A 15,254-nucleotide genomic window follows, 5' to 3' on the forward strand; every position below is an offset into this window, starting at 1 on the left:
TATTTTCTCCCTGACTGGTTGCCTGAAGTGTCACTGCCTTTTCTCAGGAACTGTTTGGCATAGAAGTATCAGTTCCTATAGATTGCAAAAGCTATGAATTTTGCATCGCTAGGAGGGGAACCCTGGATCTCATGCACAGCAAACGCACGGTCTAACACTGACCAACACTCAACCCCCAAAACGGCCTTACTTCTTATGAACATGAAACTTGTTTATCAAAAGAATCTCCTTTTACTGTCTCATGCTGCCCCCCCTTTTTCCCAGCTCCCTCTCCCCACCCTGCTGTCTCTTTGCCTGAGTTGCCGTAACCTTTCATTTCCTGTCTGATGCTTGTTACACGGGCCCCTGAGCACAGCCTCAATTTTAGCTCTCTGCCCCAAGCATTTTGCCACCTCTCAGGCAGAAAACGCAGCTGAACGATATAGAGAGAACAGATATAATTTGTAGGAGGTGAGCTTCGAAAATATTGTGAAGGTAGAATCCTTTCTCAGGGTGAAGTTCTCTAATTTTCACGTCACTCCCCGCTCACTCATCTGTACAGTGAGCAGGGCTGCTCCTTGGGGCTTCGCCTGCTCCCAGCCCCTTGTCACAAATCGACTGTGTCACCTGCTCTTCCCAGGGACCAAGAGGCAATTAGTGGCCTCTAATGTACCTGGCCACAAACCTGCAGTGCCTCTTCCCCTGGCCTTTCCCCAGAGCTGAGTAAATGCCACTCTTTCCAAATCCTTGCCTTCGGTTTTTATTTTGTGACGAATACTTACTTGGTAGATCTTATTTATAGACATTTATAAGCCAGCGTGCCTTTAGAATGCCATAGAGGAAGAGGGGGTAAAAACAACGGTGAGCCTCAAATCTTAGGCTATGGCAGACTGCAGCTATTTTCTGAAATTGTCATGGGTCTCCTGGGCTTAGGAAAGATTAAAAATAAAGACAAAGCAGGAGACCAAAACCTGCCCCAGCTCCTTAGCTGAGCTCATGAATAGAAAAGTGTAAGATGGATTCCTTGGCCCCTCTCTTCCCTCTTCAACCCAGAAACCAGAGCTTAGCTCCAGGGCGGTTAAGTAGACACGGTGCTGGCCTGACCCCCCTCTTCCTGTAGGTGCTATGGCTCCTTAAACATGGAGAAATCAGGGATTTGTGAAAGAAAGAATTAAATCATCTCTTCTGCTTCTTCATGAACACAGAGGACCACACCCCTGTCCTGTGACTCCCCCACAGATCCAGGGGCCTCCTTGAGCCTTGCAGTTGGTGTGTGTGTGTGTGTGTGTGTGTGTGTGTGTGTGTGTGTGTGGTGTAATGTGTCAGAAGAAGAGGAGCGTTGCTCCCTGTGCTCTCACTAGTCTTTCATGATCAGTGACTGGCTGGTTGTAGACACAGATGTTTCCGCCTTGGGACCTCCCAACTAGGACCTTGGTCCTCCCGCCTGTGACAATCCCTTGAGCAGGCTGAGGGAACCTCCTCTCCTCCTTGCCTCTGTGTTGCAGAAGGGGAACACTGCTCTGCACATCGCTGCCCTCGCCGGTCAGGATGAGGTGGTCCGAGAGTTGGTCAACTATGGAGCCAACGTCAATGCCCAGTCTCAGGTGAGGGCTTCCCAGCCCCTACTCTAGAGAAAGTCTTTCTTCGCTTACACAGTTCTTTTCTGCTCCATAGAAGACGCATTGGCTGCTTTGTACTTCACACACACACACACACACACACACACACACACACCCCACATCACAGATACACATGTACACATAATTAACAACAAAATAACTTTTTAAGTAGAAGAGACCGTGTGAGCTAGGGGCTCACTCAGAAGGTAATACTCGGAAGGAGTCATCTTATCTTGGCCTTAGGTAATAATTTTCCAGAGGCAAAATGAGGGAATGAAGAGAGAGCCAGGCCTGTCCATGCCTGGCTTGCACCTGTCTTCTTGTCTCTTCCGCTGTTTTAATGGCTTCTTCTTTGGGTTTGCAGAAAGGCTTTACTCCCCTGTACATGGCTGCCCAGGAGAATCACTTGGAGGTGGTGAAGTTTCTGTTGGAGAATGGAGCCAATCAGAACGTGGCCACAGAAGTAAGCCCCTTGGGAAATGTGCCCTGTGCTGGAAGTACCTTGGGTACCTGAAGTAGATGATGGCACACAGTCAGACTACAAACAGATGACGTACATTCAGACCTCCTTAGCACATAGTCAGACAACAAACACCTGGTACACACAGTCAGACACCTTCATAGCACACAGGCAGACTGCAAACATGACATGATCAGCCGGACCCTCATGGCACACAGGCAGACTGCACGCATACAGTAGGAAAACTAAGCTCAAGAAGAGGGACAAATGCAGTCACGGTGGGAGCACAGAGCAAGCAAATGAGGCAAGGAAGGCTTCAGGGAGGAGGTGGTGCTTGAGCTGAGCGTAGAGGATACAAAGAGTCTTAAACTCCCACCTTTGTTCTGCGCTGACCAGGATGGCTTCACTCCGCTGGCTGTGGCTCTACAGCAGGGTCACGAGAACGTGGTGGCTCACCTCATCAACTACGGGACGAAAGGAAAAGTGCGCCTCCCCGCCCTGCACATCGCAGCCCGGAATGATGACACTCGGACAGCTGCAGTCCTGCTGCAGAACGACCCCAACCCGGATGTGCTTTCCAAGGTGAGGGAAGCCAGGGTGCACACCAGGGGAAGCAGGCGGGGGTGGAGCGCCGATGGACTGTGGGCTAGAGGCAGCTTCAGAGCCCAGCTGTGCCTTCGTGCCTGGGGCTCTGTGGGTACCCTTAAGTCCCCTGAGAGTGCCGAGACCTTGCTGGGATGGTTCTGGCTACTTGGGGCATCCAGAAGCAGCACCCAGGAAGGCAGGGTGGGCCTCCATCCAGAATAAAACTGCACCTCAGCGGGGGCTCTGGATTGCCACCCTCTTCCTTCTCTGCTGCCCTCGCTGGATGAGGTGGTCATCATGCCCAGCTGTGGAAGAGCAAGAGGTAGAAAGTGGGGTTCCTGAAGATGTGTGGGGCTGTGCCCTGCTCTCTGATGTTTTAAGTGTCACTAACCGAAGGCCGTTTGTTCATTCAGTTAGGCCTCTGGCTGTCCCTCGGTCAGCTAGATTGCTTGTCTTGCTCATACTGCCTCCTCTGTCCATCTATTCGACCACATCCCTGTCCCTGGGGTTTGTTTGGATGTGTCCAAGGATGTGGAGCAGGGAGAAAGCAGTGGACCCTCTGGGCAGCCAGCTGAGTCCCAGACCCTGTTAAGGGGCTAGCTGTCTCGGGCTCCACAACCCTTTTCGCTGATGACTGAAATCTCTTCACAAGAGGTGATCTCAGTTGATAGTTTGGCTTGGTCACAAGGCAAAGACTGGAAACCACTCTGAGGCAGCCCTAAACCTTTGAGCACAGCTTGCCTGGAGAGCATCTCACCACGCCTTCCACGGATTTTTTACACTGGCCAAAGCCTGCTTTGTGTGTCGGGCCCTGTGTCCCCACGCTGGTTCTGGGACAGAGGTGCTGCTAGGTCACAAGTGGTTCCCCCCACCCCTCTGTTTTGACAGACGGGATTCACGCCCCTCCACATCGCAGCTCACTACGAGAACCTCAACGTGGCCCAGCTGCTCCTCAACCGGGGGGCCAGCGTCAACTTCACACCTCAGGTAACGTCCTCCGACGGTCTGCACACTGTCCAGAGTCTAGGCTGTCTAGAGTCGGGGTGCCCCTGCCTCTCTCACACATGCATGCATGCCGGTACTCTGTCCGGCACCTTGGAGGCCAGAGATGCCTAGCGGGCCAGAGCCCCAGTGTCTATCAGACGTCCTGCTAGGCCATCACTTTGTCTCTCAGCTCTTGTCTGGAGAAAATGCAGAACTCCATGTACACCTGCTCTCCGGGCGAACACAGGAGGCAGGGGATGATTGCAGATGACCGGGGGATGTGGACTTGGTCATCTTGGTTTGATTAACCACACAGTACCATCGGGTCCTCACAGGTCCTGACCCTCCCTTAGATGAGATGTGCTTCCAGAGCTAAAGGGGTTGCCTGTTCTGCAGCAGTCACGGGGTTGGGGGCAGGGGCTGCGGAGTCACTGGTTTGCATGCTGCTACCTTCCCCAGAAGCACTGAGTTCTGACTGCCCCTGTTTCTTTCTGCAGAACGGCATCACGCCTCTGCACATCGCCTCCCGCAGGGGGAACGTGATCATGGTGAGGCTCCTGCTGGACCGAGGGGCTCAGATAGAAACAAGGACCAAGGTAGGTGCCGGCAGCCTTCGGGGACAGCACAGGGGGTGAGCTCTGCCCTCGAGTCTCCCTGGGGTGACGGGCTTTCAGAGAGCGAAGTGCCACCTGCCTCACTGGGTGGTCTGCAGTAGCAGCTGGGTGCAGCAAGAGACAGTCAAAACTGAGCCAAAGCCAAGCTGGCCCGAAGGCAGTATCAGAATTTCCAAACCTGGGAATGATACTGCAGACAGACTTGTGCCACACAGCCACTGACGGCTGCCTTTTGGGCTTTCTGTCTTTCACGGTCTCATGAAGGATGAACTGACACCGCTCCACTGTGCAGCTCGGAATGGACACGTGAGAATCTCAGAGATCCTGCTGGACCACGGGGCGCCCATCCAAGCCAAAACCAAGGTGTGTGCTCCTTCCTGGGTACGCCATCTTGCAGGACACACCCAAGTGGGCTGGACTTTTTTTCTCTTGGCTGTGACAAAATAGCTTATACGTGTGAGACTTAAGGAAAGGAGGGTTCACTGTGGCTCACAGTTTTAGGGAGCACGGTCCTTCCTGGTGATAAAGTCGTGGCAACAGAAGTAGAAGGTCACATTGTCACAGCTTTGGTCAGGAAAAAGAGAGAGACAATTCTGGTGCTCAGGTGGCTTTTTCCTTTTGATTCCATCTGGGGTCCCAGTCCAAGGGATGGCGTCACTCACCTCCAGGGCGGGTCTCCCCTTCTTATTTAAACCTCTTTGGAAGAACACCCCCATAAACACACCTGTCTGTCTTCGTAAAGATTCCAAATCCAGACGGGTTAACAGTAATGGAGATTAGTCATCACAGCTCCACCCTCCATCAGCTTGACACCCGAGCACATCACTGTCGGTGGTGCTAACGGAAGTCTTCACTCCCAAAGTCTCATTTCCATCTCATGATGTGAATGATATCTCTGGATATCCTCACAGTCTTTAATAGTCCCAACACCATACAGAATGCAGAGGCCTAGGCTGGAGAGATGGCTCAGTAGTTAGGAGAGCTTTTTGTTCTTCTAGCACGACTTTCTATACCTCACATGCATGTGCCCTCACATGATTTAATTTCTTTCCTTTTTCAATAATTGTTATTTTATTTAAGCGTATGTATGTTTTCCCTACATGTATGTCTGTGCACCTGGTACATGTCTGGTGCTCACAGAGGTCAGAAGAGGCGGTCATGGCCCCTGGGACTAGAATTACCAACGGTTGTGAGCCACCATGTGGGTCTTGGGTATCAAAATGCTCTTAACCACTAAGCCACCTCTTCAGCTCCTAAAACATTTTTTAAAAAGAGTGTAAAGGCCCAGCTCTCTTCTGAGACTCAAGACGGTCTCTTAACTGCGATCCCTGAACAGACATGACAGCATACACACTTCCACTACACCATGGCACAGAGTAAACGTTCCCTTCCAGAAGCAAGGAAAGGTCAGACTAAAGCCAGACCAGACCCCAGCAGGGCAGACAGCAAATCCTACAGCTCTGTGTCCAACATCTGGGCCCACATTGAGATTTCATGTCCTTGCTCCTCCAGCTCCCCTCCGTACAGCACACACAGTCTCTCTCTTGAGGCTCATTGCCTGCAACTTTCCTCAGAGGACGCCTGCATTCCCACTAACACCTCATCTTTACAATTTCATGCAATGGTTTCTTGGGGCCTCCTTGCCGAGGGCCTGAGCCTGCCTCACGATGTTTGGCCTAAGCGGTCTCCAGACCCCAAAGTGGCACAAGACCCCAAAGCCCCCTCAGTCTTGTATCTATTATGTCTATAAAATTAACACTGGACAACACTGCCAGGCCCTGCTGCCAGCCTGGGTAAGAGCCTAGGACCTTGGAGCACAGTTGCACTGGCTACTTATTGTGCCTTCTGGGTTGATCCTTTGAAAGCCGTGAGCAGGGAACCCCTGCTCAGTGGCATCCTATGTCCAGACTCTCTTCTTTCAAATGAATTTGCCTTTCCAAAGATGGAGTTGTCGGTGTCTTTCTATTATCTTAGAACTGAGCGAGAAGGGCTTTTTAATTTTTTTATTTTAGCCTTTATTATTATTATTTATTACAATTTATTCACTTTGTATCCCAGCTGTAGCCCCCTCCCTCCCTTCCTTCCTCTTCTCCCCCTATGCCCTTCCCCTAGTCCACTGATAGGGGAGGTTCTCCTCCCCTTCTATCTGACCCTAGTCTATCAGGTCTCATCAGGACTGTCTGCACTGTCTTCCTCTGTGGCCTGGCAAGGCTGTTGTTCCCTCTCCCTGCCCCAGGAGGAGGTGATCAAAGAGCCGGCCACTGAGTTCATGTCAAAGAAAGGCCCTGCTCCCCTTATTAGGGAACCCACAAGGAAACTGAGCTATCCATGGGCTACACATCTGAGCAGGGCTTCTAGGTCCTCTCCATGCATGGTCCTTGGTTGGAGTATCAGTCTCTGCAAGAACCCCCCCAACCCCCAGGCCCAGATTTGTTGGTTCTGTTGTTCTCCTTATGGAGCTCCTGGCCTGTCCAGGTCTTTCTATCTCTCCTTTCTTCCCTAAGATTCCCTGAATTCTGCCCAAAGTTTGGCTATGAGTCTCAGCATCTGCTTTGGCACCCTGATCAGTAGAGTCTTTCAAAGAAGGGCTTTTTAAATTAGTGTTAATTTCTTCAACAGTTACATCTGCTTTTTCTCTACTATCTTGTCTATAACTTTAAACTCTCTCATGTTAGGTGCTTGTGACTTAGGAGAAAAGACACTCCCAAGATGGCAACTGACGGGGGCTGGAGAGATGGCTCAGGGGTTAGGAGCACTGGCTGCTCTTCCAGAGGACCTGAGTTCAGTTCCCAGCAACCACACGATGGCTCACAGCCATTTATAATGAGATCTGGTGCCCTCTTCTGGCCTGCAGGCACACATGCACATGACAGAACATTGTTACATAATAAATATAAATAAATAATCTTAAAAACAGAAAAGGTGGCAACTAAAAATTAGATGATTTGGCAAAGGAGAAAATAAGGTCAGACTGAGTGGATGGTATAGACCAGCAAAGCCCAGTGAACTCCATGGCGGTCAGGGTGCTCAGGGAAGTCTTCATGGCTGGTGGGAGGCTGTTTGGGAGGGCTTGAGGATTCAGTGAGGTGGGAAGAGAACATTTTCTTCAGAGCCAAGCTCATCTGGGCTCCACACCGAAGAGCCATGTAGACAAGGAGGAGGACATGGCATTGCCCTCACCATCCTGAATTCGATGCTCTGTCCCCGGAAGCTTTGTCATTGCTTTATTCCTCTTCCTCCAGAACGGCTTGTCCCCAATTCACATGGCGGCTCAGGGAGACCATCTCGACTGTGTCCGACTTCTATTGCAATACAATGCGGAGATAGATGACATCACCCTGGACCACCTGACTCCTCTCCACGTGGCGGCCCACTGTGGCCACCATAGGGTGGCTAAGGTTCTCTTGGATAAAGGGGCCAAGCCGAACTCCAGAGCCCTGGTGAGAACTCCAGAGCCCTGGCTACTGTGGGAGAGATGGTGCTGGGGCAGGGGAAGCAGGAAGCCAGCGCTGCATGGGGGCTGCTAGGGACAAACCACAGCAGGCGCACATCGGGCATGTGAATTTTTATACTGCAATCCATATCCAGCGGGTTGTGGCCTTCTGCACTTGCGACAGTAGCTTCACCAAGAGGCTGAGGTCCACTGTGGGTTTGTTCCCAGGAGAGCTGACTCTGGAAGTGGTGTGTACGGCAGGCATGTGTGTTCAGGGGCCCCTGTCAGACTAAGAGCTGACAGACAGTAGCACCTCAGAAGCAGGCCTGGCCTTCGACCTGCTTTGGGGTGAGGACGTGCTGGCTTGAGCTAAGCACCTCTCCTGTTAGAGGGGATGTGGTCCCAGCCCTGAGAGGTGACGAGTTCAGACCTGAGCCAGAGTTTTCCCATGGCTCTGCTCCTCACTCTCCTCCCCAGGCCAGAGGCCACCAGGTGGTTCATAGTCCACAGAACACGTCCAGGACCTTTGTCTCACACTTGTCCATCCACAGAGGAGAACTGAAGTGGCAAGTACCCTCCAGAGGCAAAAGACAGAGCAGTCATGACTTCACACCTGCTTGCACTGAGCAGACACCAGACTCTGGGGCCACTGAAGCTTCCTGGGTTTGGGGCTGTTGGCACTAGGCTGGAGTGTGCTGTCCTGTCTGTCTGTAGAATGTTTTGCACCGTCTCTGGTCTCTACCCACTAAATTCTAGTAGCCCTGCTTCCCTACCTGTGGCAGCAAAGACATGGCTACAGCTCTACCTCCATCTCCTCCCCCACCCCAAAATCCCGGCCTTGTTTGAGACCACTGCCCTATAAAGTGCAGGAGAGGCAGACGGGCACAGTAAGCCCTGTCCCTGTGGAGGGACGTGCCAGCGTGACCTGCTGTAGATCGGAAGCCTTTTCACTCAGTGTCCAATACAAAGGAACCGATTTGCCTCCAAAAATTACTCTTTTAGTGTATTCAGAAATATGGTTGACTTAAAAAAATGTTTCCAAACATCATGTTCAGAAATACGGTCGCTTGTAAACAGAGGGCAGGCACACCTGTCTGTTGTCTGTGCCTGAACTGACATAGTCTATCTCTTGGTCATGGGCGGCTTGCTGGTAGGCTGGGAAGGGGCTCGCTCTAAGCCAAAAGGCAGTTCTTTGGCAACTGTTTGAGTTCCTGACCTGTACACTTTGTGTGGCCCGCAGAATGGTTTTACCCCCTTGCACATTGCCTGTAAGAAGAACCACATCCGTGTCATGGAGCTGCTGCTGAAGACGGGAGCCTCCATCGACGCAGTCACGGAGGTAGGAGAGAGCGTAGGTGTGCTTTACCCAGGGGACCCCCCCCCACATACACACACACACCATGGCCATAGGTGGTGATTCTTCATGGCTATGTGTGGCCATATGTGTCCATGAATGTGGCGTGTGCAGGAGTATAGCAGCATTTCCCATAAGGGCTGGATCAAGATGACTCACAGGCAAGAGGACTTTTTAGGATAGGAAACCATTGTGTGGGTTGTAAAGTGGTAGCACTGATCTGCCAGTGCTTCTGCCCCTGTGGCCATTTTCCTAAGAACAGGCCCGCCTGGTTCAAGTCCATTTCCTCAGGTAGCCATTCCTGGAGCTCCACAGCAACCGAAGGGCATACGCCGTTATGGCTTGCTCTTCTCAGTGGGGAGGGCTCCCACTCAGCAGACCCCGCTCTGTCTCTTCTAGTCTGGCCTGACCCCTCTCCATGTGGCTGCCTTCATGGGTCACCTTCCCATTGTGAAGAACTTACTGCAACGGGGAGCATCCCCCAATGTCTCCAATGTGGTAAGTTCTGGAGGACAGTGAGGGCTCTTGGCTCTAGTCTACAGCTCTGAGGGGATCTGTGGAAGGGGGTCCCTGCTTTTCTCCACCCACGGAAATGGGATTCTCAGGATAGCAAAGATGTCAGGACCACGTGGGGAGAACATTCCTCTCTATGGATGCTCCCCCAGTTAAATTTGTCACACGTCTGTACATCTTTGGACTTTTATTTTGGAGCTTCTATAAGTACAATCTGGAAATGCATTCACACATTTGAATATTCATTAGCTCTGAGGTTTACTTTCACATATACCTAGAATACCGAGAGAGGAGAAGAGAGACAGAGACTCACTGGGCAGCTCCAGATCTTGGACAAAATCCTCCTTGGCCCAGGGGGCAATCTGAGTTCAGCGTGTATCCTTTTGCAAGCCCAGCATGTGATAACAGTTCTATAATTGTTATTTTGCAGAAGGTAGAAACCCCATTGCACATGGCAGCCCGGGCAGGGCATACAGAAGTGGCCAAATATCTGCTCCAGAGCAAAGCCAAAGTTAATGCCAAGGCCAAGGTGAGTTCTGGAGGCAGGAAAGGGAGGGGCCTGGACACAGGTCACTCCAGCCTGATGAAGGAAAGCCATTCTCATCAGGGGTCAGGGGCTCGAAGTCATGGCCACTCCCGCTTAGATCAAGTGAAAGCTCAGCTTCTGCTCTGTTGGTGTTCACGAGGGTCAGACATAGTTTTGTATGAGAATGGTGTTTCCATAGAGCAACAAATGACGAGGGAGCAGAGCTGGCCTGCAGCATTTGCTGGGCCAGCAAGTGTGACTGGAAAAAGGAAGTTGGCAAGATGGTGTCATCAGCAAAAATCAGCCAGGATCTCCTGATCTAAAAGTGGGAGAATCCCCTGTTGCATACTTTATGGCAAATAAACCACAAGATCGGCTACCAAGTTTTCAAGTTGACAGGCCATGTGGCAAAAACCAGGCCTCTGCCAGTGGCAGGCACCTGTGAGCTACTCTGAGCCAGTAACAGATGGCTCATCCATAGAGGCCCTGGACCATGAGCTGTAGTTGGCAGTTGGAGAAGAGCAGGATAATTGGCTGTCTTTCCTCCATTTGGTGATTTGGAGCCGCATGACCCCTAGCCTAGAGAACACCAAAGGAGAGTTCAAACATAAGCCGGGGAGACAGGGCTTGCTGGAATAGCAGTCAGTTTCCTGAGTATCTTTTCTGCGGGGGACATTGTGACCCCTTTGGGTCCATCACCGCTTGATGTGAAACCTAGCCCTGTGAAACATTGTTGCAATTGCCACTTACAATTGGGGAAGCCGCATCTTTGGGCAATTAAGTAGCAATAGCCAGGAAGCCGGTGACCTGTAAGGACTGAATGAAGTAGAGCAGGTTAGCTTCTATAACTCAGAGACCGGAAGAAATCCCAGCATTTTTATTCATCCCCCAGTCACTTGCACTGAGAGAAATACAGAGGTGGACTCGGGAAGGTTAACATTTCCAGTTCTGTGCTTTCACCCCCGGGGGTTCAGGACGACCAGACGCCGCTTCACTGTGCCGCTCGCATCGGCCACACAAGCATGGCGAAGCTCCTGCTGGAGAACGGTGCCAGCCCCAACCTAGCTACCACTGCTGGCCACACGCCCCTGCACACCGCAGCCCGCGAGGGCCACGTGGACACAGCCCTGGCCCTGCTGGAGAAGGAAGCATCCCAAGCTTGCATGACCAAGGTACAGCCCCGCCACTGCCCCGGTTCCCAGAAAGCGATAGGCCCGCAGGGTCTGGTGGCCTGCCTGTGATCGCAGCACCTGAAAAGCTGGGACGGGAGGATCACTTGAGCCCGGGAGCTCAAGGCCAAGCTGGACGGCATAGCAAGACTGGATCTGGAAACACAGAACCAGAAACAAACCCTATGTAGTGTTTGAGGAAGCAATAGGCGGGGCCTGGGGCTCTGAGGGGATTCCCACCTTACCTTCTCGGTGGTCGTGGGACCCCGTTGTGTCATCTCCTTCCCCGGAAAGGGCGCGGTCAGGCTCTGCTCCCACCCAGGCTTTTTGCTTCTCCAGGAGCAATTAAGTTGCTAGGAATTTGCTGTAGTCCAATCAGACAGATTCCTGATATCCAGGCTAAAAGGGCTCAAGGGCTAAGAAGTTGCTTGGTAGAGGAGTGCTTGCCTGGCAGGTGCAAGGCCCAGGTTCACTCTCCAGAGCTGCAAAACATAACTGACTGGCTAACCAGGTGTGATTCTGATGGGTACACTGGCAAATGCCTGTGGTCCCAATGCTTCAGAGCATGAGGCAAGGGCATCTGGAGCTCAAGGCCAGCCTGGGCCACATATTAAGACTGTCTCCAAAGGAATAATAACAAAACAGACAAAAGTCACAGCTCCTGTCTTTTTTGAGTCAACAACCATTTGACAATGTTGGAGACAGCTTTCTTTTGTTTTCCATATTTGAGTAGACGAGGTGGTACTGGGGAGGCGTGTAGCCTCTTGCAGGGATCAAAATTCTCAGGTCTCTCTGTCCCGTTGGCATTCCCATGCTGGTGAAGGTAGAAAGAGCCCTAACCATGCCATCCACTGGGTCAGCGGCACTGGCACCCATGGTCCTAATGGCCTGCGTTTCTCCTCAGAAAGGATTTACCCCTCTCCACGTAGCTGCAAAGTACGGGAAGGTGCGGGTGGCTGAGCTGCTGCTAGAACGCGACGCACATCCCAACGCGGCCGGAAAGGTGAGTTTGAACTTTCCTCTCCTCTTGGGCTAGAGGAGGTGAGAGGGAACAGAATTCCCTACTGGGAATCACTTGCATGGGCAGCCTTCCATTGAGAATGGTCTTAGAAAACGCAATTCTGACAAAGGCCTGGTCTGTTAGGAGGACCTGGAACCTTCTTTGAAAAGGGGTGACGATTCCGTGGCCCACATCCCCCACAGGGATGAAGGAATGGTCCTACATCCTGTTGGCACTGTCCTTCAGTAGCTCCCCTTCAAGGCTGGCTGCAGGCAGATTTTCTTCCCCACAGAACTGATGATACACTAGGGCGTATGCTGGGTAAACTCTGAACTATTGAGCTATATCCCTAGCCTTGAATAAGAGAGATCCATTCTCACTCTCACTGTGATGAAATGAAGCCCGGGGCTTGCACATGCTGGCCAAGTGCTTTACCATTGAACCATACCCCCTGGCCCAGTTTTGGGTGGGTACTTACCTGTGAAAGAAGTGCCCTGGGTTGAGGAGTGGATCCTGGTTGTCTAAAACGGTTCCTCACAGAGGTGAGCTCTCTTCTTTGCTTCTCTCCCTCTGCTGCGTCACCCTGCAGAACGGCTTGACTCCTCTGCATGTGGCCGTCCATCACAGCAACTTGGACATCGTCAAGCTTCTCCTTCCCCGAGGTGGCTCCCCGCACAGCCCTGCCTGGGTAAGGCCTCTGCACTAGCTTCCGTCTAAAGCAGCGGTTCGCGGCTACCCTAATGCTGTGACCCCTTACTACACGCTGCGCATATAGTGTTCTTCATTATAGTATTGTTCTTCATGCTGTAGTGACCCCCAACCATAAATTCACTTTCATTGCTCCTTTATAACTGTAATTTTGCTACTGTAATGTAACTGTCTGATGTGCAGGATATCTGCCATGCGACCCCTGTGAAAGAGTCGGGCGGCCCGCTAAGGGGTCCCAACCCAGCTGAGAACCGCTGGTCGTAAGCAAATTCAGAGGTTTTGTGTTTGACTCTGGAAACACAGACAGGGCAACACACCTTCACAGGTACCCCCGCAGGACCACTGCTGCTCTCTGAGGGCTCACTGTCAGCGGGAAGCGGGCGATGCTTTTCTGTCAGAAGGTCCTTCACAAAGGACAATCCACACCGCACATGTCAAGTACCCCAGCAGGCACATGTCAGCTGTATCATGTAAGCAGTGATGGCCAAAGGTCTATTCCTGACAGCCTTCAGCCCCAAGCCCTGCTCTCAGAGATCTCACTCAGCGAGGCTGTGGCCCACTGAGATGTCTCATTTGTCCATGCTTTCCAAGTGGTCCTGGTGCTGAGTGTGGTGGCCACACCTGGAAGGCTACCCAGGTTCCCACGAGCTTTCCGGACCCCGAAGCAAAGAATCTTGCCTGAATGTGAGGGTCGCCCTTGTGCATTCTATTTTTGAATACAGACATTGTGGTGGGGGCTTTGCCGCCTGCATATTCCGAGTTGATTGCACATCTGGCTTCTGAAATGTGCTGCAAGTGTAGGACTCCGTGACCCTCAAGGTACTAGGGAAGGGGGTAAAAAAAAAAAAAAAGCCAGAGGACAGAGGACTACCCCCAGGGCAAAGTGGGGTTTATATCTGTGAGAGGCAGTAGGATGCTGTGAGACTAGTGGCCAGGAAAAGACAGTCATGGCCAGCCTAGAAGCGACACCCCGCCTTGTGACAGAGCAGCCTGAGAGAGATTTATGACAGAGCTCCGTCACAGCAGCAGGGGTCTCTGTGCTGCCCACCGAGGAGGGAGCCACTCAGGGGGACGCTGTGCACTTCAACGGACACCTGCCAGGCTCGCCAGTGGGGAGGACCCCAGTGTGTGGCCTCTGTTTGTTTTCCCTGCTCAGTAGAATGCTCACCGAAGCTCACAGCATCTGTCTCCTGCCGGCACAGCGTGTCTCAGGAAGCCCTTGTCTCCTCGGGCTTCGCCCCTACTCCTGCCTCCTGTGGTAGTGAGCCCTAGGGCCCTACGTCACCGTGTGCAGAGGCAGCGCACAGCCGGCTAAGATGTTGACTTACTCCTGCTTCTAAAAATAAAAAGCCGGACTCCCCTCCTCCTCCTCCTCCTCCTCCTCATTCCCACTTATATAAAAGGAGCTGGAGCCAGGTTCATGATATTTAAAGAGAGCGAAAGGCAACTCAAAGCCTGCACAGATGGGGTTTGTTTCCATGGCAAAAAATAGTTTCCAAAGTAGTCTGGCAATTTTGTAGAATTTCACAGCAAATCCCTTTGCACCCAAACCAAACTCTCCCCTTCTCGGTCTGATGCTGACAGGCTCCCTCCCGTGCGCTCTCCCTCTCTGTGCTTATTTCCTTGGGGGAAAGGAGCCTTTTACTGGCATGGATCCCTGTCTGACCTCTCCCTAGCTCTCCAACGTAGCTGCCATTTCTCCTTGTCACCCACAAAAGGTCATCACTCCTTTAGTCCGGGGTTTGGGGGACACTCTGGTAGGTTGGTCTATGCTCCGAGATGGTCAGTGACTCATACCTTCCATTTTAACCTAAGATGACCTGGAAGATTTAGCTGCCTCCAGGGCAAGCTTGCCCCTGACCAACCAGGGTTTGTTCATGCCAGTGTGTTTGATACCCAAAGCAGCCCAAGTGATCTGGGACTCCTGATGGAACATCCAGGGACATACTGCAAATTTGACTGTGCCTTGGGCATAAATTAAAAAAAAAAAAAAAAAAAGGCTTTCATAAGCCTTGCTCCTGTGACACCTCATTCAGAAATGTTGGTGGACCCTCAGTAAGACAGTGGAGGTGGCAAGCAAAAAAAAACCATCCATGGACAATTGGAGGGACGCTGGCCCATAATGTGGTAAAGCGTGTGTCTGGAGACAGCTGCACGCGGTAACTGTCTGCTGGGGAGGCTGGGTGGGCATAGGTCCAGGAGGGCATGGGTCCTGCCCTGGAAGTCCCCTGGCTTGGCACAGCTTCACTCGGAATATCTCAGGGCTTGGCTACCCGAAGCGGTTCATGGACCAGCAACCTCAGCATCACC

General features: G+C 52.0%; 1 protein-coding gene across 15 annotated transcripts in view; it reads left to right on the forward strand.

Moving 5' to 3' along the window:
• The window catches only part of Ank1 (ankyrin 1), a 163,785-nt gene that overhangs the window by 102,591 nt on the left and 45,940 nt on the right, over positions 1-15,254 (forward strand). For all 15 annotated transcript variants that reach the window (XM_060381485.1, XM_060381482.1, XM_060381483.1 and 12 more), the window contains exons 4-16: positions 1,485-1,583; positions 1,963-2,061; positions 2,455-2,640; positions 3,532-3,630; positions 4,125-4,223; positions 4,506-4,604; positions 7,484-7,681; positions 8,915-9,013; positions 9,428-9,526; positions 9,972-10,070; positions 11,042-11,239; positions 12,141-12,239; positions 12,826-12,924. In XM_060381485.1, the coding sequence (XP_060237468.1) occupies positions 1,485-1,583; positions 1,963-2,061; positions 2,455-2,640; positions 3,532-3,630; positions 4,125-4,223; positions 4,506-4,604; positions 7,484-7,681; positions 8,915-9,013; positions 9,428-9,526; positions 9,972-10,070; positions 11,042-11,239; positions 12,141-12,239; positions 12,826-12,924 (1,572 nt within the window). The remainder of the gene's footprint in view (positions 1-1,484; positions 1,584-1,962; positions 2,062-2,454; positions 2,641-3,531; positions 3,631-4,124; positions 4,224-4,505; positions 4,605-7,483; positions 7,682-8,914; positions 9,014-9,427; positions 9,527-9,971; positions 10,071-11,041; positions 11,240-12,140; positions 12,240-12,825; positions 12,925-15,254) is intronic.

This window comes from Meriones unguiculatus, chromosome 4, assembly GCF_030254825.1.
Source record: "Meriones unguiculatus strain TT.TT164.6M chromosome 4, Bangor_MerUng_6.1, whole genome shotgun sequence".
In the NCBI taxonomy this organism is placed as follows: domain Eukaryota; kingdom Metazoa; phylum Chordata; class Mammalia; order Rodentia; family Muridae; genus Meriones; species Meriones unguiculatus.